Here is a 22,999-nt window from a genome sequence, read left to right on the forward strand (position 1 = left end):
CTTATAAATGAAGGTATCTTATGTGTATATAAACTCATGTCCATGTCTTATTTTATCTGATGTGGGACATTGTTTATACCCAACCGTTAGAACCACTGATTAACATAGAATCTTATAGAAGACTGATATGACATATCTAAAAACACTACGACTCGCATGTAACGAAAATGAAACCGACCAAAAAAAAAGAGTAGAAACTAACTTACTCTTTTGAAGAAACTAACTTACTCTTTTGAAGAAACTAACTTACTCTTTTGAAGAAACAGACTTGAAGATCTCACTGTTATGATCACTGAATTGGTCTTTGATCATCAAACAGATGAATGCACAATAAAAACTTCTAAAAAAATATTAGAGAATTTTAAAATAATAAAAGCCGTTTATAATACATACATGTTACCACTGATAAGTGAAAATTTCAAATAATAAATATACATATTACCTAAAAAAAAACTAAGTTAATAATTAATATAAATTAAATCAATTTTCTAAGAATAAATTAATAATTTTTATTCCAAAAGTTATTTAATATTTTTGAAAAATAAAAAAATCTTCCCTCCTCTATTTTTCCTTTTATAGGTGAGGGTAAATTCCCGTGAAAATTTATATTTTTATCTTTTTTTCTTTCTTTTTCACTTCTATACAGAAAAACAAAGGATTGACATTGGAACCACAGCAAATGCGACCAAAGTGAGTGCATAATAGCAGACATACGACTAAACTCAGAGGATCACGTCTTTGTCACAAAACAGAAGGTAACTGTGTCAATAAATCTCAAACCTCTGTTCTCTGACACAGTAAAAACTACTTAAAAATATTATAACAGAAAATAAATAAATAAATATTTAAGCCACATATACAAGTAAATTATAATTAAGAATTTCTTTTAATAATATTATTTTTTAACTCTTTTCAGTTTCTACTAGTTTAATCCATAAAGAACTAACAAAAAAACTACGCACGGTTAAAGTACAATACTTTTTAATTAAAAAAAAACTAAAGAAATAATTAAAATAAAAAATTTAATGACACACTTAGGAAATTTATAATTACCAATGGTATTGTTGAAAAAAATAATAATAAACTACAATAAAACTGTTCTGATTCAATTCAAAATACTTGTTCAAGTTGATAAAGGATTGTAGTTAACAGTAATCATTGTCTTTTTTAAGTAAGATTGCTTTTTAGGTTTATTAACATGTCATTTTTTTCTCTATAATTGTAGTCTTTAAATTTTAAACATGTACATATTTTTATTTAATTTTGAATATAGTTTATTTCTTTTACTTTATCCCATTGAATCTTGAACTTGATATATTTATCAAAGATACCATCAAGAAATAATTTAATTAACGAAAATATAAAATATGAAAGTATGCAAAATTACAAATGTAACAAAAATTATTTAATTTTCAAAATTTAGAATAAAAAATAACAACAACCAAAATGTGGAATTAAAAATAAAAAATATATTTACAAATTAATATAATTTTTTTTTATTTTAAAAAACCACTAATACATGATTCTCTTGTCCGAAAACATACAACTGCATTAAACAAAATTATCTAGCAGAATCTGTAGCAGGAAAACAAATTGATCATCAATCACTTTTTTTAAACTATTGACACGATGCTACCAACCTAGTATTGAAAATTGTTTCGACATAAAAATGTCAAACAAAAATATTAATTATCAGAAATAAAATACTGATAATAATCCATGTTAAAGCACTAAAACATTACCATTAAAATTTTAATTAGAAAATCATTAGCCCTTGGAAAGTGGAAGATTTTAGCAGAAGAAGACATCTAGAGATTGGGATCATCCCTGTTCCTGTCTCTCTCTTCTTTCTCTCTCTTCTCTTGGTTCCCTTCTTTACTTAAATCTTAAAATCCAATAACTACAAACAAAGTTCAACAGTACCATCATCATACCCATCATCATCATCATCATCAGAATTCCAAGGTGGGTTTGCTTCATCTTTTACCATAGTTTTATGTTGCATGAGTAAAGACTGTGATGTTCATGGTGGATTTTAGTGCAACTGGGACCAGGTGATTTTTGGAAATATGATCTAGTTGAGCTTAGATTTGGTGTTTATTTATTTTAAATTATTATTATTATTTTCATTTGGGACATCTGGGGTGGTGTCAAATTGGTCTTTTTCTTCTCAAAGTGTGTTGCTTTGACTTTGGAGCTCTTCGTTTGGTGGGCTGTGTTCTCATTCTCGGTAAGTTGGGGTGGCTTATGGTGCACACGGATGTGCTAAAGTTTGCACTTTTTTTTACAAACGTTGGTGATTTTTTGCTCATGCGAGTTAATTCTGCAGCTTAAGGGTTTTTGTTGCTGCTACAGTTTGTGATTTTGTTTTTCTTTCTGTGTGGTATTCGCCGTGTTCTTCTGATTGGCATTCACTTTCTGGTTTCTAAGGATGTAATAGCAATTTCTGTTTTCGGGGGAGGGGGTGTTAGGATTGGTTTGTTCAATGTTTATTTCTGATTCTGTTTTGTTTTGTGCTAGGTCTGAGAATTTCCTAGTAGTTGGTTTTAACTTTACTGAAGACGCCATGTATTTTATTGAATTTGTTTTTTGTTTTGTTTTGGGTTAGGGGTTTTAGGTTTTCATGTTTTGTTGATCTACTGGGGAACTGAGGATGTGGTGGTGAAAACGATGTATGGGGAGTAGAACTACCGGAGGTTTTGGTGTTGAAGATGACAAGGGAGCTGAAAGAGGAATGCCGAGCTTCAATTCTGAGTTACCCATTTCCAATTCTAGGTAAATTTCCTCTTTCCAATTCTTCTTGGTTTAGTATTTGCATAAATGGAGAAATCTTCTCTTTTCTCTTCTATCATTTTCTCATATTTCTGCTGAATTTTTTGTTGTGAATCTTGGTTTTATTTATTAATTCTAGTAGGTCTTCATTTGATGTTTGCTTACACCAATGGTACATGAGAAATTTCTTTGTTTTGTATTGTGATGTTTATTTGTCCTTTAATGATGTTGGGTGATACTTAGAAGACCTATAACATTGTGATTTTTGTGGTTGCTTGCGTTTCTTTTGTTTTGAATGGGGAGTAAATAATACTAAAAGGTTCTGTTATAGTTATCAGTTTGCTAGAATAAATCTATACGAACTGGTGGTGCTCAAAATGCACTCATGCCCTTGTAATTGGGGATAATTACGTCTCTTCTTGAATCCCCAATCCTTGTGAAGGTTGGTTTCAGTTCAAGATCCTAGGGATATGAGTAGGGATCCACATAGCAACTGTTCTCACAAATGCAGCAGTTGCTCAAGATTTAACATAAAAACTTCAGCCTCAGTTGGGAGCCTAAACCTTGATAATAGTTTATAGTACCTTGGGTATGCATATACTCCAAGATGGACTACATAAAGCCCTTGTAAGTTTGCACTCGTTGGAAGAGGGCTAAAATTCAGCCATTTTGTAAATTTCTAATTAGACAATATACGAGACATGGGAGTACAAGTTAGTTGAGAATGAGCATAGTCTAGGTGAGAGATAACACTTTCTCGTTTTCCTATGGAATTTGCATTGGGCCAGAGGTGTTATCCTTGGCTGGGAGCAAATGTTGCTCTTACGTTGTAGTACTTTCTCTATTTTCACAAATAATATAATTCTCCCTTTTTCATTGGATAGGTGTGAATACCTATCAGTTGGTGCTTGTATTGAGAGTTATTTGGGGTTGAGGGAGATTTTTGTTCTATGCCCACTTGCATGGCTTCATAATACTTTGATGTTGGATACTTGTGTGACAATGTTGAGAGGTCTTGGTCTTATCTTGGTAGTTGTAGCTGGAGACTTTGGGGGAAACTAAGAATAATCAACTGAAAAGACCATGACTTCACTCATGATTGTCATCATATCATTCTCATAGGGAACAATATTGGAAATCTACGTCACACAACAAATTATACAAGAAACTGGATGATGTAAGAGAAAGTAGTCTGCAAATTATTCACGAGGACTTAGGAGAATATGTAATGTGTGCATGCTTACTATGAATGAGTATCTTTAGATAAGTTATTTCACAGAGAGGGTTGAAGAGTGGGAGGATTAAATTATGATATATTGGACAATTTGGTACAATTGGCACAATACCGGAGTGGGTTTCAGTAGCAGCCACTAGCAAATTTCTGTGTGCTATGGTCTCATTTCATTACCATGATATAGGCATATAGCCTTCAATAGCCCATTTTTATATGTAGAAGCAGAATGCTGTTTTTTTTTGTGTGTGTGAAAAATATTGCAGAAAAAGTTACCTCTGTTTTAACTTCCGTTCTGTTTTTATATTTTTCCTCTTGGGTTTTCTTTATGGTGTTAAAACTGATACAATGAGATATATATTTTAAATTAAGTTATAGCATCATGTCATGATTTAAGAAAAGACTGTCATAATTGTTTGAACTTGCTTTGACAAAGTTTACTGCATGCCATTGCCAGGTGTCTCCTTGCACACTTTTTGTTTCCTTTTACATTTTCAGTAAAAGTGCTCTAAAGTTTCTCCTTTTACTGGAAATCTGGGATTTGTTTCAGTTAGAATAGAATATGTATTTTAGAAAGAAAATCATGGATTTGGAAATAATTTGGAAACTTAATTCTGTGTTTTACTTATAGATGACTTCTGTTTTTATGTGATTTTTCCCAATAATGAAGTATAAGACTGCCACGTTTTAGTGCAATTCTGACAGCATATAGTATTCAGTTATGCAGAGGGGAGCACAATTGATTCTTTTCGTGTTTCTGACTTTGGTGCATTTGATCAGCCATATCGCGTAGAGGATGCTGTTGGCCTTAGTGGAAGTAAGATTTCTGCAATCAAACATAACCAAGTTTACATGTAACTGTCAATATGTTGTACTATCTCATGTTATGTTACCGTCAAATTACCTTTATAGGACCTTGCTATTTTTTTTTTGTGTCTAGTTTTTCATTACCATTTCTAAAAGAATGGTGTTGTGCATTTATGGAAGGTTGCTTCTTTATCTTGAGGTTGTAAATTGATTTCTTTTTGGTGGTAAGGAGTTCTGATGTGTAGCTTTGTAAGGATTACATGGTAATTGCAAGAGAGTCTTATCCCACAATATAAGATAAGAGTAATAAACAAAGAGCTGAGAAGTTATAAATCCATGAAACAAGTAGTTACAGTTAGGAAGGTTGTTTAGGCCATCTTGAGTAAAATAAAGGTTTTGGACTAAGAGATAAGAAAACTTGCTGGTGGAATAAGATTTTGAGAAAAGAAGCAAAAGGAAGGCCTTAAAAAGGTTGAAAATTGAGCAAGGTATCAAAAGGCTATAAACAAGGCAAGGAAAAACTGAGTGGGGCCTGATCTAAATCTATAGAGGACTTTTATTTAGACCACAGTCACAAAGAATGGAGTGCAAAAGATGGATAAGCTTGCCAAAAATAGGAACCGGAAATCAAGAGTTTTGAACTATGGTACATGTGTAAAGGATGAAGGTGGAAAAAATTTGGTTATAGATCAAGATATCAAAGAGAAATGGGAGAGCTATTTTATAAGCTTTCTACAGTGGACAAGGATTAAGCTTTAGTATGGAAGCATAGTAGTAAATAGCACTGCGATGCGGCTACTGTTGAAGGTGATTTTCGGTAGCAAAGTTTGCTATAAGCAACTACTATCATCACAAACGTTATTGTCACTTAGAAAACTCTCTTCCAGTCTTTTTTTTACCAAAACCCCAATTTGAGTCGATATTGCCACTGCCTCACAGCTCTCCACCATCGCACAATTCCACTACCTCAAGCCCCCTTCAAACTAGCTTCCTCTCTAACTCTATTAAAGTAAATCCTATCACATCTTTAAAATCTGGGCAGGCTTGAAATCTATAACTTGAAACCCCGTGGTGGAGGCGATTAAGAGTGCCATACCTATGTTGGCATCATCATAAAAAACAAACCAATCATTGTCCTTACTCTTGGCCTTCTCGAGAATCTCTTGAATGGTGGTGAGACATTGGGTTTGTGAAAAGGCTTCCTTTTGACCTAACAATGTTCTTTTGGGGCTTGTTGGGTAAGGTTCCAAACAAGATCAAGAGCTAGTATCCCCTCCATTGTGTTGGTGACCACAGGGTGGGCCTGTGGGGAGTTTGTGCAGTTGAAAGGAGAGATTGTGTTGAAGAAGAGGTGGGTGTAGAGGCTGATGAGGGTGGGGTTTGAGTTTGAGGGGAGTGAGGTGATGAAAGCGAAGAAGAGGATGAAGCTCAAAGAGAAGTGTAGAGACATTAAATAAATTAGGAGAGAAGAGTCTCGTGAAAATAAAAACTGAACGCCAGTCAGAAATTGCCTCCAGTGGCGGCATCAAACAGTAGCCAGAGGTTTGTGGGAAGGGGTGGGGATCTGGTGTGGACAATGTTATGATTATTAGATTAGTCTGATGGTTGTGGTCCTTTTTGGACCACTTATCTAGGTGGTTGAGCATAGTCTTGCTCCTCTTATTTTTAGCCTTTAACCTTCAAGTAACTTTTTAAGTGAAAATAAGTTGGGAGACAAACATAGCCTACTTGGCAAAGGTAACATTAACTAAAAGGAATAATCTCATTCCAAGACACATCAATGCACAAATGCTACTGTTAGCTAAACACCTAGAAATGGATGTTTATAACTTGGTTCATTTATTTTTATGCTACAAACATTGTTTACTTTATAGGCGTACCTTTGGCTAATAATTTTCCCTAATCATTGATTCAGACCCAATTTACAACTCACTAAAAGTAAGTAGCCAAACAATTTATCCGGGTTCTGTTCCCATTCATAGCCTTGATCAGGTGAGTTTCTCTAGTTCTTTTCATCCAATGGATTTTCTGCTTTAGTAAGTGAGGTGAAATTTTAGCTGGGTAGTAAGGCTTATTTTCTAGTTTTATGTATTTTCTCTTTGATGTAGTTGCCAACTTCGCTTGATAAAAGCCCATTGACGAATCAAACAGAGCTGCATAGGTTGCGATTACAGAAGGTTCAATCATCAAATCCTGACACTATATTAATTGGTAATACAGATAACCAGGAGGAGTCTGCCATGGCTGATGCCAGTCCCAGGACTGATATTTCTACAGATGTTGACACTGACGACAAGAATCAGCCGGTGAAGTTTCTTTACCGTCTGTTCTGTTTTCCCCTTACTGTTCAACCGATGCTATCTAATGTTCCTAACCTATATTTGGCAACCAGTTCAGAATGAACTTTTCAACAAGTGCCCAATTGCATGATTGAATTTAATCTACAGAGTGTTCAAATAAAATGTTGGATTATATACGTTGTTTTAAATCTGTTCCTTTAAATCAGCAAAGAAACTTTGTCGGTAGATATTCTTCATAATCTAACATTCGATGTGCCCTGTGTTTGCAGTTTGATAGAAATGAATCCCTTACTATTGTTTCTGACTCTAGTGACAGATCAAAAGATAAATCAGATCAGAAGGTTTAATATATTATAAATTTTGTTATATAGAATGTATCTAGAATTCCATATGGTATTTGTTACCTGATGATAATTGCTTTTTAAAATATTATTGTAGACTCTCCGCAGGCTTGCCCAGAACCGTGAAGCTGCAAGAAAAAGCCGTTTGAGAAAGAAAGTATGGATTGTGTTTACTTAGCTTTTTTGGTTAATATTCATTCATATAAATGCATATATTTTCTTGCTTCCATGTGTTAATATGGTTATTGTGTCATGGTGTTTTTTGGTTGTGCAAATAGGACATAAATACTGAATGGCCCATTGTTGCTCTCCCTTTGCCATGTATTTTTGTGTATATGACCATATTCTTAGAAAGTGGATTTGAGTCTAATCTAACTTTAAAAGAGGGTTTGTAAGGTACAGATTGCCCTTAAAATTTATATAAAATTTAGTATCAGAGTTGTGTCTAGAAATTATGAGGCCTGAACTTTATATTCAAATTTTACTTTAATTTATTATTTATTATTTTTTAATTAATTTCAAAATCATTGATCAAAGTTTTGTTAGTAAATATTTTGAACGTTTCACTCTTAATATATTAAATACCAAATTCATTTAATGTATTCATTGGAATAAACATTATATACTATTTGAGTAATTTTAATTTAAATGTTTTTAAGCAATACAAATAGTTACGTGGTCAATATTACTTTCAAACAATGCATGATTTTGAAATACAGTATAATCTTTTGATATAAAATAATATTTATAGTAGAGTCTGAGTTCCTTTTTTATATGCTTCTTCTAGTAATATTTTTATTTAAAGAATGAAGATTAATATAATAATTTTTTGATCTCCTTATTAACTTAATTTCAATTTTAAAAATTCAAATAAAAAATTAAAAGTGATTTCATGATATTCTAACTTGCTTTCACTTGAATAGATGTCAGTTAGTGTAATATGTATATAAAAGAATCTTTAGTTAAATGTGTAGTTTCATTATCAAAATATTTCTTTTAATTATTAATATTAGATTCATTGGTTAAATTTAAGCATCATATTATTTTATATAGCCTTTTTATTAGGTAGACGGAAGGTAAAATCCAAAATGGAAGGTAAAATCCAAAATGAAGACAAAGTTATTAAAGGAATATAAAATAATTGGGGTCCTGACCTAAATTTCTCATTTGGCTTTATGGATGTGTATTTGAATAATTTTGGATATACAGGTTATCTGGGTGTGCTTGATAATGCAATGGTAGGATAAGATGCTAGATACAACAAAGAACATGAACAGTATCTACTAGTCCTGTGTGTGTTGTTGGAGCTTACCAATGTTTCAAATGCCAATTTCCTTGATTATTGGTTTGCTTTTATTTTCTTTTGGAATCTAAAGGTGTTTTCATAGCAAAGGGAATTGAAAATTGATGTATTACTTTCTTATTCAGTATTGTGCTTCTAGAAATTTTTTGTTTTTTTTTGTTATTAAGGGGTGGACTTTAAAACTAACTCAATCCTACAAAATTGGCTTGTTAGGCGAGGTTTTCACCCACTTATATACATTAAATTGGTCTTATCTCTAGTCAATGTGAGATTTTCAACATCTTTCCTCACGCCAAAGTATATACACTCGAGCTTGGAACTAGACATTAATGGATTGGTCTGATTCCAGTCCGATAGTGGGTGGAACAATTTAAACCCAACAAATTCGTTAGAATAGGCTCTAACAATAATTCTCATACTATGTTAAGAAGTGGATTTCCAACATTTTTCTTATGCTTTCTGTCAATATAATTTCTTTATAGTTGATTCAATGGTTTGTTTATAATGTTTAAACTTCTTTGGCCTCTATGGTAGTTCTAAGGAATAATTATGTTTACGTGCCCACTTTCTATTCAAATGCAAGGAAAAAGACCATCAGGCTTAAGCTCATTTTCCTCATACTTCTGTGGCTTCTTTACATAGGCCTATGTCCAACAGTTAGAAAGCAGTCGCTTGAAGCTGACCCAACTAGAGCAAGAGCTTCAACGAGCTAGGCAGCAGGTGTGGTTTTAATTAATCCTCACAGTTAAATTGGACATAATTCTATGCTTTCTTTTTCTCTGCTCTTGTTGTGTAACATATTTCTTGGCAATCATGTTTAATTTTAAACAAAATATCTTGTTTCTCCCTCTGTAGGGGATCTTCATATCAAGCTCGGGTGATCAAGCACATACACTAAGTGGAAATGGTATCTCACATCTATAAAATAAGTTACTCGTTGCTATTGTTTGATATAAAAATGTGTCTAAAACATAGTATAATCTGTCGTGTTGTAACGATTTATTTCAGTAAACATTGTTCTCCATAGTTATGGTAGGTTATCCATACCATAACCATCATTACATTATTTTCCAGGGGCAATGCAATTTGATGCAGAATATGCAAGGTGGCTGGAAGAGCAGAATCGACAAATAAATGAGCTAAGAGCAGCTGTAAATTCTCATGCAAGTGACACTGAACTGCGCATGATTGTTGATGGTATATTGGCGCATTATGATGAAATTTTTAGGTTGAAGGGTGTTGCAGCCAAGGCTGATGTTTTCCATCTGTTGTCTGGTATGTGGAAAACGCCTGCTGAGAGGTGCTTTTTGTGGCTTGGTGGTTTTCGGTCATCTGAACTCCTCAAGGTGAGGTTATACTGATTCTTTTCTTTTCAGTTGTCATGGTTGCAAGACACAGTAGAATTCCCTCGGAGGAATTTGGGATTATCAAGTTAGTTGCAGAATATTGTGTAAAAGAAGTAATGACATTCGCATGCTAGGTCAGTTGTTGAATATATATTTCTAGTTGCTGTGGTGTAATGTACTATTGCTGGCTGGTCAAAAATCTAAGAGAGTGATGGTGTATTACATAGGGCTTCTTTTGTACGATATGTGAGAATGCTGCTGTTGATGCCTCTTGTAGTCTGTGGTTTTGATTTTTCTCTTGATCAAGGATAGAGTTAGTTTTAGTTGTTACTCGACACACAAATGATTAGGGTTAAGTTGTAGAAAATACAATAAGCATAGTTTCTTTTTGCCCCTAGAATCTTGCTCTGCATTTTCTCGCTGTAATTCAATGAACATGCATAACTGTTATGCTCCTGTGCTCATTCTCATTTATAAACTTTAATTCTTCTCAGCAATTCTGTGTAGTTTTCAACCATAATAATCTTTTGCTATTATCCATATATCTGTTATTCTCAATATATCTTGTGCTTTGTAATCAATTGGCTCTGTATCTTCGACTAATTTCAATAAATATCAACATAAGAATGAGAATCTGCTCTGGTAGTGGTAGCCAAGTGCCAAAAGAAGAATAATTAACATGTGTTCTAACCTCTACTTCCAAGTTTCTCATAACTGAAAAATTAGTTTTTTGTTTCCTTGCATTTGGATTGAGTCCTACAAATTTGGTTGTGTTGCAGCTGCTGGCAAATCAATTGGAACCTCTGACAGAACAGCAGCTGATGGGTATCACCAACTTGCAGCAATCTTCCCAACAGGCAGAAGATGCATTGTCTCAGGGTATGGAAGCATTGCAACAGTCCCTTGCGGAGACATTGTCCACTGGAGCACCTGCCTCATCTGGTTCATCAGGGAATGTGGCAAATTACATGGGTCAAATGGCTATGGCCATGGGTAAGCTAGGAACGCTTGAAGGATTCATTCGACAGGTACATTCTTCTTCTGCTTCGATGCAAATAGCTTGGCACAGTGGCATGGTTTTGGTGAAGAATTGAAAAATCTTTCACTGCATCCTCGATTTCCTAATTTATTTAAAATTGATAATCAACATCCTACACCAACCAAACAGAAACATCCCTATTTAATGTTAATTGTTCATGAAACATAGTAAACTAGTTTTTCGTTATAATAATATTATTATTGGGTTAAATATGTTTTTTGTTTCTAAATTATTATAAAAAATTGTGTGTTGTTCCTAAACCAAATTATAAAGTATTTCGTTTGTATTTTATGAAAGTCATGAAGTCATGTAAAATATCCTCCTCATCAAATGGAATGTAGAGGTTATATTATAGTCCATTTTAGAACTGTTATATGAGAAACACTCCACATGTTTGCTGAAAATGATGTTTTGCATGAATTTTATGTAGTGTAAGGACTGAATACTTTATAATTTAGTTTAGGAATGAAATACAATATTTTACAACAGTTTGAGGATGAGAAACATATTTAACTCTATTATTATTATTCCATAAAGAATAATTAACATGTTTATAGATGAGATATAACATTACACTAATATTATTTCAAGATATAATTAACAAAAAAATGTCAAAATAGAAACATGCCAAAAGGATAATAATATGATACTATTTCAAGATTGGTTTAATTAGCAAAAGACTTTTGGTTGGAAGGCAAGAATTTTATGTTGTTATAACTGTTAGAACTGGTTTGCACAAGAATTTTCATCTCCTATGTAACATCTGTAGTACTGATTTTGCTTTTGTCTGAACTCATGTCAATTTAGCATCTCAACCACCAAAGCAAGAATCATTTGCTTACCTAGACCAACTCATTTTGGTTCCATTGAAGTTTCTCATGTGTTGTAAACAATCTCCAAGAACATCATGCTCTTGTAAACAAACATTTCATGTCTTATTATTTGCAACAAACAACGCTATTCAAATATCTAACTTGTTACTCTTTTTGTGGTGTTTATATAAGGCCGATAATCTTCGCCAGCAGACTCTACAACAAATGCACCGAATTCTGACGACTCGCCAATCGGCTCGTGCCCTCCTTGCCATACACGACTATTTTTCGCGGCTGCGTGCTCTCAGTTCACTCTGGCTGGCTCGCCCAAGAGATTGATCGGCATGGTAAATAGTATGTTAAATTAAATTTAATGGATCCATCACCAACCAGCAATACTTGCTCATCATAGGTTTTACTTTGACAAGTTTACTTGTGTTGTATTGCAGTCTTTGTAACACTGATGTTAGTGCTTCATTAAGGCACATAGTCTAGAAACGAAATTGGTGACAAAAAGTATGCTTGTTGTCTCTACTAATAATATTCACCATTGAAATTGTTGAATGGCCTTGTTTCTTCCATAGAAATATAGTTGCTTATGATATATTTTAAGAGTTGTTTTAGTTGCCATTGTTTTCCCTTGGATCTGAATCCATACAAATTGGTTATATTTTATTCTTTTATTTAATAGTTTTGACCATTGTAATAGTAAATAGCACCAAATCAAAGAATTTTCGATTTTGGACTAATTTTTTTTATCATGAGGTTTGATCCTAAGAGCTTACTTATTATAATACACTTTATATTTATACGAATATTCTGAGAAATACTTGTAGAATTATGGAAGATTAGAGTCATCATGGTTTTACTTACAAGATAAATATTTATTCTTTCACAAAATTACTACAACTCCGTGAATCGTTTGAAGTTATGTTACCTTAGTTCCAAAATAATTACAGCTTTATTTGTATAGAAAATTTTTAAAATGAGTAAGATTTCACCTTCTAACAGTAATAATTTTTAATAAATCTTTACGGCAATATATTTATGGATAAAGTGAGACTGACCCCTAAAATTTAGTGTAACATTCCACAAAACTTGGATGCTCAATTGAATTATAGGTAAGCCGTTTTAGCTTGAACCACCTTAAATCACCCGACTTTGGCAATCACGAAAACCTGCCATGAACCCATTGTGAATTTAATTGCATCACAAAAGTGTGTGAACTGGTCCTGTTACAAAAGCGATCGTGAATCACTTCTTTCGAATTTAGTTAGTTTTGATAACATTTCCCATGAAAATTGATGAACGAAACTTATTAATAAACATTATTAATGGGGATTTCATATTTCCCAAAACTCAATAGAGTTTTTCAATTTAAAAACACATACCAGCAAGATCCACATTAAAATTTTATTTTTACTTTTATAAACAACTTATAAAGATGCTCTTTTACTGTCTTTCATGGGCAAATCAATGTCAGATTGGCTATCTAATTGGTTTGAAGTGATGATATAAAAGTATTAAACAATGTGATTAAAAACAGTCTTTTAACATATTCTCTTCTGTTGGTCAAAATTTATTCAAAAATATAAAATTAGGAGAGGAAGACATAAATAAGTCGTACGATCCATTAAATTTTGTAAACCCTAAATAATTTCGATCAATCAATGAGAGTTTTGTTCAAAAGAGTGATAAATAATGCTACCTTCCATTTCTCAGATAATAAGTGGAAGAAAATCTACAAATTTAATTATTCATTGAAAAAGGCCAAATACTAGAAAAGAATAAAACAATTATTTACATTTTACGAACTAATTTCAAGAATTCATGCATTTTAATCTTCGATTAAATTATCCGAAATAGCAAAACTTAGAATAAAAAGAATATTTGGTATTATTAATAGTAAATTATTTTTTTTTGCTTTTTGAAGCAAAGAACCATATAAAAAATAAAAAAAATCATGAAAAAATATTAATTATTCATATAAATTACTTAAATGGTAAATGGCCTGAAAAAATAATCCATGAGTAAAGAAAATAAAGATTCCTTAAATTTAACGTTTATTAGTGGTTTCCAATACCAATTCACGTATAACACTTTGTAGACAAACATGTTTTGGAATAGGACTACTACAACTACACATAGCAGGTCAACTTTTTCCTCTGTCCAAAAACCATAGTAAATATCCTAATTTCTCAGATCTCGATCATCCATGATAAGATTCACAATTATTGTGTAGTTTCTAACAATGAGTTTTGCATCTTTTACCTTCCTTACACAACTGTGAAGGAGTTAAACTCAGTTGAGCGAAATGTGTAAACTGTCATAAACTCTACATCACAGATCTTAAACAAAAATAGATACTTCCTTACCCAACTATTTTATAATACACACATAGGGTTATCTATTTATAATAGAAGAAATATGGACTAAGCCCAAAATACAAATAAGAAATAATAACTAACTAACTAAAAGATATAATATATCTAACACTCCCCCTCAAGCTGGAGCATATAAATCATATGTTCCAAGCTTGTTACAAAGATAATCAATTCTAGGTCCTCGTAAGGACTTAGTGAATATGTCTGCCAACTGGTTGCTTGAGTTAACAAATTCAGTCTTGATATCTCCGGATATGATTTTTTCTCGAATGAAATGACAATCAACTTCAATGTGTTTGGTTCTCTCATGGAAGACAGGGTTAGAGCTAATATGGAGAGCAGCTTGATTATCACATATAAGTATCATTTGAGTGACATCTCCAAATTTCAATTCACCAAGCAATTGTTTAAGCCACACAAGCTCGCAAGTAGCTGATGCCATAGCTCTATATTCTGCTTCTGCACTGGACCTTGCCACAACACTTTGCTTCTTACTTTTCCAAGATATCAGGTTGCTACCAATAGAGACACAATATCCAGAAGTAGACCTCCTATCAGAAGGGGAACCAGCCCAATCAGCATCTGAATAACAAACAATTTTTGTATCGTTGTTAGGGCCATATAGCAAACCTTTTCCAGGTGATCTTTTAATATACTTCAGTATGCGAACAACTGCATCCCAATGGTCTTCACATGGGGAGTTTAGAAATTGACTCACCACACTAACTGCGAAGGAAATGTCAGGACGCGTAACAGTAAGATAGTTTAATTTACCAACTAGTCTTCTGTACCGTTCAGGATCTGAGAAAGGCTCCCCCTGATTTGGTAGGAGTTTGATGTTAGGGTCCATAGGTGTCTCAACAGATTTACAATTCATTAACCCTGTTTCCTCCAAGATGTCTAACGCATACTTCCTCTGAGATATGACAATACCATCATTGGATTGTGCTACTTCAATACCCAAAAAATACCTGAGTTTGCCAAGATCTTTGGTTTGAAAATGATGACAAAGGTGTTGTTTCATCTGAGAGATGCCAAGATAGTCGCTTCCTGTGAGAACAATATCATCGACATACACTATTAAGTAGATACATCCAGCACTCGAGTGGCGATAGAACACTGAATGATCCGCTTCACTGCGAGACATACCAAATTGTTGAACAACACCACTGAATTTACCAAACCAGGCCCGAGGAGACTGTTTTAGGCCATATAAGGATTTGCGAAGACGACATACCAATCCAGATGACTCCCCCTGAGCAACAAAGCCAGGCGGTTGCTCCATATAAAATTCTTCATGCAAATCACCATTGAGGAAAGCATTTTTGACATCAAGTTGGTAAAGAGTCCATTGTCGAAGAGCGGCCATGGCAATGAAGAGGCGAACAGAGGTCATTTTTGCCACTGGAGAAAAAGTATCACCATAATCCAAACCAAAAATCTGTGTGTAGCCTTTGGCAACCAGTCGAGCTTTCAAACGATCAATCGTGCCATCAGGACCAACCTTGATAGCATACACCCACCTGCAACCAACAACAGACTTTCCAGATGGTAATTGGACCAGCTCCCAAGTTCCATTTTCATGTAAAGCACTTAATTCATCCAGCATAGCTTGACGCCAACCAGGATGAGTTAAGGCATCACTCACAGATTTGGGAATTGACACAGAAGAAATGGATGAGAGACAAGTATAAAAAGATGGAGATAATCTGTGGTAATTAAGAGCAGTATAATGGGGGGAAGGGTTACGGGTAGAGCGTATACCTTTACGGAGGGCAATAGGCAAGTCAGACTCAGTTGCTGGAGCCGGAGGAGACACATGAGGCGGCACCGGAAGTGAGTCATGAGGGAGACAGTTACGGCGACTATAAACCTGAAGGGGTGGAGGTGAAGGATGATCCTGTGGTGAATGAGGGTCTAAAGAAGGAGAAGACAACATGGGTGGAGCATCACCAGGAGGATCACATATAAGAGGAATATCAACAGTAACAGGGAGAGGTACAGAACTAGAAGATAGATGTGAAAAGTAAAAAGAAGACTCATCAAAAGTGACATCAACAGAGATAAAATGACGATTGAGGGAAGGGGAAAAACACTTATAGCCCTTTTGTGACCGTGGAAATCCTAAGAAGACACATTTGTGAGACCTAGGAGATAACTTATCAAGACCAGGACTAAAATCATGAACAAAACATGTAGACCCAAAAACTCAAAGAGGTAATGGATGCAGAGGATCTTGAGGAAATAAGATAGAATGAGGGATTTTGTTATCTAGGACGGAAGATGGCATGCGGTTGATAAGATAACATGCTGTGAGGACTGCATCACCCCAAAAACGTGAGGGTACTTGACCATGAATAAGAAGTGTACGAGTTGTTTCAATAAGGTGTCTATTCTTGCGCTCAGCCACCCCATTTTGTTGAGGGGTATAAGCACATGAGGTTTGGTGAAGAATGCCATGAGAAGCCATAAACTGTTTAAACGGTTGAGAAAGGTATTCACGGCCATTATCACTACGTAAATTTCGAATAGAAACCCCAAACTGTGTTTTTATTTCATTGAAAAAAGTTTGAAAAATAGAAAACAACTCAGAACGATTCTTCATTAAAAACAACCAAGTACATCTAGAATAGTCATCAATAAAGGTAACAAAATACTGAAAACCTAAAATGGACTTAACACGACTAGGTCCCCAAATGTCAGAATGAACCAATGAAAAAGGAGACGACGCCCGTTGTGAGACACTACGAGGAAAGGAACTACGAGTATGCTTCCCTAACTGACAAGACTCACACGACAAACTTGATAGTGTGGACAACCTCGGGACAAGTTGTTGTAGTTTGGCAAGACTGGGATGACCGAACTGAGCATGAAGAAGGGATGGTGACTCCATGACAACGCCAACATGTGGAGAAGGGCGGAGATGATAAAGGCCATGAGACTCACATCCTGTGCCAATCATGTGTTTCGAACTCCGGTCCTGCAACCAAACAGAATCTTTAGTAAATGAAATAACACAATTAAGAGTACGAGTTAAACGACTAATGGACAATAAGTTGAAGGGAGACCCAGGGACATAAAGTACATGATCAATGGATATGGATGGAAAAATATTAACAGTACCAATACCATGAGATGAGACTCTAGACCCATCAGCCATTGTTACTGAGGGTAAATTATTCGGACATGACAAGGAAGAAAACAAGGACTTGTTACCAGTGATATGATCGGTGGCGCCTGAGTCAAGGACCCAAGGTCCGAGGGAGTGAGTTAGACCAACAAAAGGTGTACCTGTACGTGCAACAGATGCAGATGTAGTGGAACCAGAGTGCTGATGATCCTCATACCATTTGAGAAATTCGTTGAAGATTGCAGGTTTGTCTACGATATTAGATGAAGTAGGATGGTCTGCAGACGGTGATCGGGGAGGTGGATCAGAATTTGCCATTGCTACAGGCCGAGGAGGACGTCCATGGAGAGCATAACATCTATCAATTTTGTGGCCTAACTTGCCACAATGGTCACATTTTAAACGTCCTTTACTTGGCTTGCGAGACCGACTTCGATCATCACGTTGAGCAGCCATAACAGAGGAATCATCAGTATGAGGGGATGTCTCAGTGACGGGTTTGCTCGGTATACGCAAAAGAGCAGAACAAGTAGAAGTAAAGTTGGGTATGACAGGAGAACCCAAAATCTGATCACGGACATGAGAAACATCATCAGAGAGTCCGTATAATGCCAACAACATGAAGAACTTTGATCGTTGTTCCAATTCTTCAGCAAGAGTGGAAGCAGGAGGTAATATATCATTAAAGTCATGAAGAAGGGCATGAATTTTACCCAAATATTCTGCCATAGGACCAGGATTGCGCGGACCAATAACAGTGAATAGGTCCTGACAAACACCATAAAGACGCTGAGTGTCATTTGTGTATAACAACTTCGCTTGTGCCCATACTTCTGAACATGTTTCATAGGATCGAAACATTTGTTTCAGTGAGGAGTGAATGGTGGACTTTATAACAATGCATAACTGAGCATCAATTTTCATCCAGCGGGAAGTGTCATCTATGAGAGCAGTAGTCACATTTTGAGTAAGATGATCTAAATACCCTTGACTCTTCAACCAAAGTTTGATGTCGGACGCCCATGTTGCATAATTTGTGCCATCTAACTTGTCAATGGACAAGTGTACATTCACATAATTGGTATATATTGAAGGATCAGAAGATGAGCCACCAATAGAGGTGTTTGTAGACGAGGAAGACGCCATAGAGAAGGAGAAACCCTAAAAATTCAAAGTGCTCCGATTGACGCAACGACCACAGATCCAGAAAGAGGGCGAGGAGGCGATCACGGCGGTGCTGATCGGCGGCGGAAAGCTCCGGCGACGCGCCGGCACGCGCGGCGGCAGCGGCGAATCTTGCGGCGGCGCGTGGCGGCGCGTGGGTGCTCCGATCGCCGCGGTCTTTGTGCGACGGTGGTCGCCCGGCCGAGACGATTCCGATGGTGTGGTCGCCGGTCGATTCTGGAACTCCGACGGCGACGGCGACGGCAGTGATGAGTGCCGGAGACCGTGGAGTTGACCGGAACTATTCCTGTGCTCTAGATACCATATGAGAAATAGAAAAGATTGGGAGAGAATATCCCCTTGTGTTAAATACACACATAGGGTTATCTATTTATAATAGAAGAAATATGGACTAAGCCCAAAATACAAATGAGAAATAATAACTAACTAACTAAAAAATATAATATATCTAACAACTGTCATAAACTCTACATCACAGATCTTAAACAAAAATAGATACTTCCTTACCCAACTATTTTTACACAACCAAATGCACAAACTTATTTTTCATCTATTTCTTCTACTCCCCCTATATCTGCAAAATACCAAACGAATAGTAAAAGGCACTTAATGGGAATGCAAAGACATGATGCTTCATAAAAAATCATTAGCACCTGCGAATCGTGGTGACCGAATATCATGGAATTATTACACAAAAATACAATATTATTTCTCTAACATGCTATCCAATGTATTCATTCATCTGGAATGATATAAAATAGACTTACACGTGTGCAAGCATGCACAACAATAAGCAAAAACATCACTTTCTTAACTTAAGCCAGGAAGAATGAATGCAGTAGTTTGATCCAAACCCAAAAGCATTATCTCATCCAGTATTGACATACAAAAACATTTTAAGATAACTCTTTATTTGAGGAAACAGAACAGCTTATGACCAAGTTTCAAAAGTAGTTGCCGCTGTAGAAATTCTTCAGAAAGGGAGAGATGGCCGGGTCTTTTGAGGCTGAATCCTGCATTTGCCCTTGCTGACCAACTACGTACTGACCAATGATATGATGCCTCTGCTTGGAATGGTTCACAACGTTCATCAGCTCTTCCATCCCTTTGAAAAGCAGCATATCGACCACCTGAACGTCCACAAACATTAGTGATATTCCTAAAAGCTTTCACAGATATAATTCTTTAGTTTTTACTGAAGTATCACTTTCAAAGTCTTCCATGCATTGCATCTGTGAGATACAGAATTTGAATAAAAACTATATGTCCAAGTAGAATATATGTTTTTTGCATTGAAGGGGCGAGTCACTGAGCCCAAGTACACAAAAATAACTCGTGCTTGAAAGTTTCATCGTGTCTAAGGATCAAAGGAAGAATCTGGCATGTCTTCGGACACATCCAGACATAAAATATTTAGAAAGATTGTGGTGTTCTACAAAATTTGCAGAGGTATAACAACATTAAGCATGGCATGAAATAAGAGATAACAAAGCTAATAAAAAATGTTAATTTGCCGACAACCAAAACACGATTCACAGGTTGCCAAAACAAAAAAAACCATTATAGTCATGGGTTGCCATCTGGAAAACCCAATTTGGAGCCTTAATTAAACCACATATCAGCAAGACATATCCTATTTTTCCACATGTTTCTATCATGACAATGATAAAGTTGAAACTAAAACCTCCACCTTCACATTTGCAACACATTAGATCAAAGAATACAGCCTCCTCTTTACTATACGTAAATCATAGAAATGCATCCCCTTGAATTAGAAGAGGAGAAAATCCTATAAGCTTAGCCATTACAAAACTCTTCCCATTCGTTAGCCTATAGTTTAATCAAACAATGTGCCCACAACTTACAAAGTAAAGACACTTTGTAAAATTTTCTCTCGATAAGTTAAGTCAATGTGGGAAACTAAGCCCCTTTTATGTTGGAGAAAATAGATGGGGAGATTGGAAATACTGTTCATTGTTTGATTGAATAAAATAGAGTGGTGTACACTAGTACTTTTCCACTCTATTTCTTACCTATTTTTTATTCATCTCTTCAACTCTCTCCTAATTTGTTTTCTACTTCTCTTCAACCAAGCACCTTTAATTTCCACCTTATTTTTAGATTAGTTTCATTTACCTTTTCTATTTTCGCAGGTTTTATTTCTTTTTTCTTTACCAAACAAACACTAAATGGCGTACACAAGAATTTTCATACAGCATGTTTCAAATGGTATTCCATTAACAGAACAGGCGATTTGAAAGCTAACCAGATTATACATTGAAATAGTTTAACAATAACCTTACCCATAAGGTGAGGTTCGTTGCAAACATGACATCATTAAACGTGGTTAAAAACAAAATTGTCAAATATTAAAACTGAGGGAGATTATCGTATATCCTTTCTAATATCTCAAAAAACGTCTTTCTTATAGAATTCCTAGACTTAACCAAGCTAGCTTGCTCCAAATCCAATTTGAAAGAAACAACAAGCGACCCCATTGAATCAATAATTGCAATGCTTCCACCACAAACAACAAAATGTTACATCTTTATTATCTTACCAAGAAACAGCATCAATAAGAGGGAATTTACTCTACTTTTATTTCTGTTTCAAATTCATATTTTTGCCATTAATTTTTTGTAATTACATAACCCTAATTCCCTGCAATGCACTTACTGAACAAAATCAAATCTATAACACTGAAGGTCAATTGGTGAATGAATAAGTAAATAATAATCTTCAACCACTATCTTAGACCGAAATTGATTGAAGCTCAGAAGAAGATTAGAAGATGTTCAAAAACAAATTAAAAAAAATTAAAGAATAATGAAAAGAAATGAAAAATACTTTTGGATCGCTGACGTCGATGTTCTTGCGGATCTCGGAGGCGACGGTGGAACGAAGCTGGGCGACAGAAGTTACATCGTATAGGTTGTAGATTTCCATGACAGAGGGTAGAGAACGGCACGCTGCTCTGAAGAAATCGAACACGCGCTGACGCGCCTCCTCCACACTCCCCGAGTTCGGAAGCACCTTCACGTTCCGAAGCGCGCTCGCCATTTCTAACTTGAAACTCGGAACTCACTGAGTCACAACTCGATCGCTTTTTCGTTTCTTGCTTCTATTCTTCCCTAGAAATTGCACTGGTTTATTGCGATGAGAAAAATGGAAGAAAGAACGTGTGAGAAACACATGATGGCCACGCGCTCGACGGCATCGTTTCGAATTTGGGCTTTTTGCTTATGCCATGTACACCCAATTGGCGGATTACTATGTACACCAACTTTTGTTTTCTTTTTTCATTTTTCAATTTACATTCATCTACATTACTTAAATTTATCAATTCATTTTTTTTTGTATTTTACCATCATATTTTTTTACATATGTTAATGATTAAAATGTCAATAGAGTAATAAAAAGTGTTACCATTTTTTTAAGAAATTTTTTTGTTACCAATTTTTGTAAAACATAGTTACAATTTTTTAAAAGAAATTTCGTGACATATAACCGTTGTTAATATTTTACTTATCCATGAAATGAAAAAAAAAGGTAAAATGTGTGACAGAAAACTAAATTATAACATTTAAAAAGTAATAATAATAAAGTAAGAGAATCTAGAATTAAATATATTCTAAAATATGCTAATAGTTATTCCCTTATGCCATCGTGGTTGATTATTTCATAATCACTAACATTTCGAATTAAGATTCTGAAAGTTGAGACGTATATTTCGTATCTAGACCTCTAGAATTATATTTATATTCCGAAACTAAACTATTACAAATTTATTTGTATATTATGAATTTATAGTTGTGAGAATTCATTTGTTACACAATTAAAAAATATCAAACCATATAAATAGGCTTTAGAAGTTTTATATTAAAAATTGTAATATTTTGGAGGATGTGAGGAGGAATCATCAAGATAAATAAGTGGCACGGAATGACTTTTGTTCTGGTAGAGTGGCTATGCTAAATGTTTAAAAACTATTTCTTGAGTGTGCATATAACAATATTAGTGTTGATTGCGATTATTTTAATTAAAATAAGAGTTTGGATTCAATAAATTATAAAGTAAAAGCCCCTCCAAAACTTAACACATTACAAAGTCTTAATTTTAATTAAAAATTAATATAAAGAAGATATAACTTTTTTTTTTGGTTTAATTGCTTGCATTGTCCACAGTTTGGCTGCAACGTGTCAAGTTAGTCCATCTTTTTAAAAAAGTTTCAATTACGTCCAAACTTGGTTTAAAAGTGTCAATTTTGTCCAAACGTATGTAAAATTTGCTTCAATCAAGTCCCTCCCGTTAAATCCACATAAACGGACGTTAATTTTTTTTCTCTCTCC

General features: G+C 34.8%; 2 protein-coding genes across 10 annotated transcripts; one reads left to right on the forward strand and one right to left on the reverse strand.

Moving 5' to 3' along the window:
* The first annotated feature begins 1,799 nt into the window (after positions 1-1,799).
* On the forward strand, positions 1,800-12,553 carry LOC108340319 (transcription factor TGA2.2). 9 transcript variants are annotated; one of them, XM_052877608.1, is made up of 13 exons: positions 1,800-1,965; positions 2,609-2,775; positions 4,723-4,820; positions 6,726-6,802; positions 6,919-7,116; positions 7,380-7,451; positions 7,549-7,608; positions 9,397-9,474; positions 9,610-9,661; positions 9,829-10,100; positions 10,880-11,128; positions 12,144-12,298; positions 12,401-12,553. In XM_052877608.1, exons 2-12 carry the CDS (start codon positions 2,675-2,677, stop codon positions 12,288-12,290), a joined length of 1,404 nt encoding a protein of 467 aa, XP_052733568.1. In that variant the 5' UTR covers positions 1,800-1,965; positions 2,609-2,674; the 3' UTR covers positions 12,291-12,298; positions 12,401-12,553. The 9 variants fall into 9 exon arrangements, with proteins under 9 accessions (XP_052733568.1, XP_017433095.1, XP_052733569.1 ...); XM_017577606.2 differs by having other exon boundaries at positions 12,144-12,553; XM_017577608.2 differs by lacking the exon at positions 1,800-1,965 and adding an exon at positions 2,032-2,054 and having other exon boundaries at positions 12,144-12,553.
* A 6,763-nt stretch (positions 12,554-19,316) lies between these two features.
* Positions 19,317-21,821, reverse strand: LOC108340320 (NADH dehydrogenase [ubiquinone] 1 alpha subcomplex subunit 6). The gene is made up of 2 exons (XM_017577611.2): positions 21,498-21,821; positions 19,317-19,780 (listed from the first exon to the last, which is right to left on the reverse strand). Exons 1-2 carry the CDS (start codon positions 21,708-21,710, stop codon positions 19,595-19,597), a joined length of 399 nt encoding a protein of 132 aa, XP_017433100.1. The 5' UTR covers positions 21,711-21,821; the 3' UTR covers positions 19,317-19,594.
* Between the last annotated feature and the right edge of the window lie 1,178 nt (positions 21,822-22,999).

The sequence above is a fragment of the Vigna angularis genome, chromosome 5 (genome assembly GCF_016808095.1).
Source record: "Vigna angularis cultivar LongXiaoDou No.4 chromosome 5, ASM1680809v1, whole genome shotgun sequence".
NCBI lineage: Eukaryota > Viridiplantae > Streptophyta > Magnoliopsida > Fabales > Fabaceae > Vigna > Vigna angularis.